Genomic DNA, 5097 nt, shown 5'->3' with positions numbered 1-5097 from the left:
CTAAAAGCCTAGTGAAATTACATCTCAGCCCCTTGTGACCAAACAAAAAAACAGAAGCCATTTTTATGAATATAGCCCTAGTAAATCGTCTGAGTCGTCTGAGATGTTGGAAGTCGTCTGGACGACTGAAGTGTAAGTCGTCTGGTACCGGTTTATTTTAAAAATAATTTATAAATCTTGTAAAAAAATATTTTGATGCGTGAAAAATAAAAATCAAGTAATTATAAACAGTTTTAAGTGATATAAATTAAGATATGATAAAATTGATTTGTTTTGAAGATAGATGAGTGGAAGTAGTGAATCATGAAATACTTTGGTTTAGGAGTTTGGCAAACATATGTTGTAGTATTGTATGTATTGTTAGGGTTAGATTTTGGAAAACTAAAATGTTTTTTTCAAAAATTAGTTTTCACCTATATGTGTTTATTTATGTGTATAGTAAACACTTTTCAAGTTTGATTTGATTTTATGAAGTCTTTAATTAGATAATTAAGTTTAGGGGTTATGTTTAGGGTGTGGACGACTTATATTTCAGTCGTCTGTTGAATAATTTACTCGGACGACGTATATTTTAGTCGTCTGTTGAATAATTTACTCGGACGACTTACATTTCAGTCGTCTGGTGAAGAAATTAAAACAGACGACTTACATGTAAGTCGTCCAAATATTCCCGCCTAAAATTTTTAAAAAAAGTTATTTTCCCGCTTAAATAATTTAAACAAGACGACTTACTTGTAAGTCGTCTGGTTTAAATTATTTATGCGGGAAAATAATTTTTTAAAAAAATTTTAGGCGGGAATATTTGGACGACTTACATGTAAGTCGTCTGTTTTAATTTCTTCACCAGACGACTGAAATGTAAGTCGTCCGAGTAAAATGATCCGGTTAGGTTAAAACGTACATTGGTAAAATTAAAGGTTCGGTACGATGTGGACGACTGAAATATACGTCGTCCAGGTAAATTATTCAACAGACGACTGAAATATAAGTCGTCCACACCCTAAACATAACCCCTAAACTTAATTATCTAATTAATGACTTCATAAAATCAAATCAAACTTGAAAAGTGTTTACTATACACATAAATAAACACATATAGGTGAAAACTAATTTTTGAAAAAAACATTTTAGTTTTCCAAAATCTAACCCTAACAATACATACAATACTACAACATATGTTTGCCAAACTCCTAAACCAAAGTATTTCATGATTCACTACTTCCACTCATCTATCTTTAAAACAAATCAATTTTATCATATCTTAATTTATATCACTTAAAACTGTTTATAATTACTTGATTTTTATTTTTCACGCATCAAAATATTTTTTTACAAGATTTATAAATTATTTTTAAAATAAACCGGTACCAGACGACTTACACTTCAGTCGTCCAGACGACTTCCAACATCTCAGACGACTCAGACGATTTACTAGGGCTATATTCGTAAAAATGGCTTCTGTTTTTTTGTTTGGTCACAAGGGGCTGAGCTGTAATTTCACTAGGCTTTTAGGTTAGTTTTGCATTTGATTCAAGTTTGGGTATAGGTTTGGGGTTAAAATCAAGTTGTGGGTTAGTTTTGGCAAAAAACCCCATATATATATATATATATATATATCTATTCATGAGACTTTATATTCATACGATTTATGATCATTTGTATCTTGTTTGAGCAAAAAAATGTTAAACCATTGATCACAAAACTTTCAGTGTGAGACTTTTACCATTTTTAGTAATTTATAGTCGTTTTAAAAAATTCAAAATATAACAGATAATCTAATTTTTTTTATTATATGCTTGTATTATTCATAATCGTTAATTGTCATATATATGCTAATCATATTAGCTAATTTTATAGTTTTTATTTAAAGAAAAATTAAAAATAGTTTTTTGCACACTACTAATCAATTTGATAGTTAATTTAATAAAAAGTATAATATTTATTTATATGGATTAACTTATTTTTTTAAGAATTCTAAAAATTATCTTAGTGATAACATGTGGCTATGAAAACATGTTGTAATGCTACATGATTTATATAGGCGATTTACAACACAAAATTAGCTACTGTATATAATAATAGAAAAGGAAAAAAAGACTTCCTCAAATGTTCAAGTCAACTCGAGAAAATTCGCAGAATCATTCTTTTGAGTTTTTGAATCAAGTATGGTGTCTACTTCACTTTGGGCTAAAGGCTAAATTGAAATGGGCACCTATTTCATATAATAAAAGAGCCCATATGATAATCACGTTTACATTGGAACACAAAAACGTCAGGTAGTTTCTTGTAATGAAAGAAAAAACGAAAACGACAAACATTTCAAGCGATTAACGATAACATATCTTTTTGACTTCCTTCAAAGCTCATTTCAAACCACACATTCAAAACTTACTCTGAGGAACTGAACAGAGGAGAGACCAGACAGACAGAGAGGAGACTCTGTGTGTGTGTGTGTGTGTGTGTGAGGAAGCAACAAATGTCCATATCCATGGCGTTATTCTCTCCGCCGATCTCTTCTCCACATCAAAACTCTAACCTCATCCCCAAGATCTCCCTCTCTCTCCTCTCCACCAAGCGCCTCTCTCTCGTCTCCCTCACTCGAGCCTCCTCCGACAACGGTACGTCAACACCCGCTTCAGCCACAGTCTCCGCAACCACCGTGGAGGCTCCGAAGCCTGTCGCTGTAGAAGAGGTTCCGGTAAAATCTCCGTCTGAAAACGGCGCCGTTGGAGGCGAAGAGACTGACTTGACGACCACCACGACGGAGATCAAGTTCCAGGATGCGAAGTGGGTTAATGGAACTTGGGATCTGAAACAGTTCGAGAAAGAAGGCAAAACAGACTGGGACTCTGTTATCGTTGCTGGTTAGTTAGTTCTTGCAAAACTTTAGTTTCGTTCTTGTTACAGTCTACAGTAATGTTTCGTCATAATCCTATGAAACAGTTTGAAATAAAAATGGAAAAGGTTGTGAGTTTGGAATTAGCAAATACATGTTATGATTTAGGTTACTAGGAAGCTCATTGCTTTGGTTTTGTAATAATTATAGGGAGACAAGTGACTGTTGTGTACTAGTAATGTGTGCTGTTTCTGTAATGATAGAGGCAAAGAGGAGAAAGTGGCTTGAAGATAACCCGGAGACAACTAGTAACGACGAGCCTGTCCTCTTCGATACCTCCATCATTCCATGGTGGGCATGGATGAAGAGATACCATCTACCCGAAGCTGAACTCCTCAATGGTTATTTTCCAAATCACTAATGTCCATGATAAAGATCCAAACATTATCCGAAGTTTGAAGTGGCTATTTTTTGGTTTATCTTGTAGGTCGTGCGGCGATGGTTGGGTTCTTCATGGCTTACTTTGTTGACAGCCTTACAGGAGTAGGACTTGTTGATCAAATGGGAAATTTCTTCTGCAAAACACTCTTGTTTGTGGCTGTCGCCGGAGTTCTTTTCATCCGCAAGAACGAAGATTTAGACAAACTCAAGGGTCTGATTGAAGAGACAACGTTATATGACAAGCAATGGCAAGCGGCATGGAAAGAGCCGGAATCATCATCATCATCAACGGTTTCTTCAAAGAAGTGAAGAAAATTTATGGCTTATGTTTCCTCTTTTGTTATGTGATGATGATAAGTGAAAGTCCCAAGATAATTTCTTTATTGTATTACTGATATTGAGATTGTAATCTTTCTGGCTTTAGAAATCTCCATGAAGTAGTCCGTCACGAAGAAAATCAAGGAAGGTCCTTGACTTTGTAAAACAGAAGAAAAAAACAATTTCTACAAAAAAAAAAAATCCATCAGTTTTAAAACAGCTAGATGATTTCGGAAAGGTGATTGCTTTGTATGTTTGTCATGCTAATGTGTGTGCCTTTGTGTGCTGAACTTCAGTGATAAAATAATGTACTCGAACATTTGTGTGCTGAAGTTTACTAGCCATTAAGTGACTTATGTACAGTTTACAAGTCATCAAGTGATTTTTTTTTTAACTCAAATACAACTTTTCATTAACCATGAGGGGATTACATGATTTGTACCACATAGGTATTCAACCACTTTTACTTACAAAGAAATTCAGTATCACCCAAGATCATTAACCAAGAGGGGATTACATGAAATTCAGTATCATCAAGTGATTTAGAGGTATCCAATCTATTATTCTGTATTTTCTTTAAAAATAAAATAAAATTTTATTATTGATTTTTTTTGTAACACAGATTTTGTTATAGATTTACTTCATTTTGGAGTGAAAATTGAATTAAATAGATAAATATAAAATAATTACTTATTTTGGAGTGCTTCCATTATTTATTCTATTATGAAAAAAGGAAGTAGGGTTAAAAAAGTTTTTACACCAAATTCAATTTTAAAATTTAAAATGGAGTGAAATTGGAAATGTAATTATAGTTTAAAGTATCATTGTGCTATATAAAAGCATCAAAAAAATATTTTTATGATTTAATTTAATATTTAAAATATGTTATCTAAAAATTTGACAAGTGTTATATTAGTTTCTAAAAACATGCTACCAAAATTTCTCAATGAGATATTCTTATATTGGAAAAAATATTGTATTTGTGTAGTCCGCTGCTGGGTAAAAAAAAGTCATCAAAATGCTTCAAAGTTTGTAGCAACTCATAAGCCGGTGTAACACATCAACACCCAATCATGAATTTTGCATGGACATAGTATTCATGCAATTTGTAGTTTATTATCTGACTAGGATAAGACCCACGCCTTGCGCGGGATTAAGTTATTATTTTTATTATATTTTGAAGAATGAAACAATAGTTTGGCTTCATTTGGATTAGGGGTGTTCAATCCGGATATCGGGTTGGTTTCGGTTTTTTTCGGTATTTCGGTTAGTAAAATATAACTACTATTCTAAATCCATATTTACTTTGACTTTAGTCTTTCACATACTTTTGAAAGATTTCAAGTGGACGACAAAATTGATCAGCCAATCTTGTTGCTTTAAATCATTAGTATTTATATATATATTATTTAGTTTGAATATTTATTAAATAAAAATTCATATGCGTTATATTTTATGATCATTTGTAACTTATTATAACAAAAAAAATAATCTATTGATCA

General features: G+C 32.3%; 1 protein-coding gene across 1 annotated transcript; it reads left to right on the top strand.

Moving 5' to 3' along the window:
- Positions 1–2361: 2361 nt before the first annotated feature.
- Positions 2362–3710, top strand: LOC106301315. The gene is made up of 3 exons (XM_013737679.1): positions 2362–2864; positions 3100–3237; positions 3324–3710. Exons 1-3 carry the CDS (start codon positions 2477–2479, stop codon positions 3584–3586), a joined length of 789 nt encoding a protein of 262 aa, XP_013593133.1. The 5' UTR covers positions 2362–2476; the 3' UTR covers positions 3587–3710.
- The last annotated feature ends 1387 nt before the right edge of the window (positions 3711–5097 follow it).

This window comes from Brassica oleracea, chromosome C7, assembly GCF_000695525.1.
Source record: "Brassica oleracea var. oleracea cultivar TO1000 chromosome C7, BOL, whole genome shotgun sequence".
NCBI classification, from domain to species: Eukaryota; Viridiplantae; Streptophyta; class Magnoliopsida; order Brassicales; family Brassicaceae; genus Brassica; species Brassica oleracea.
Note: the sequence above shows the minus strand (reverse complement) of the source record. Positions and strands in the feature narration are given on the sequence as shown.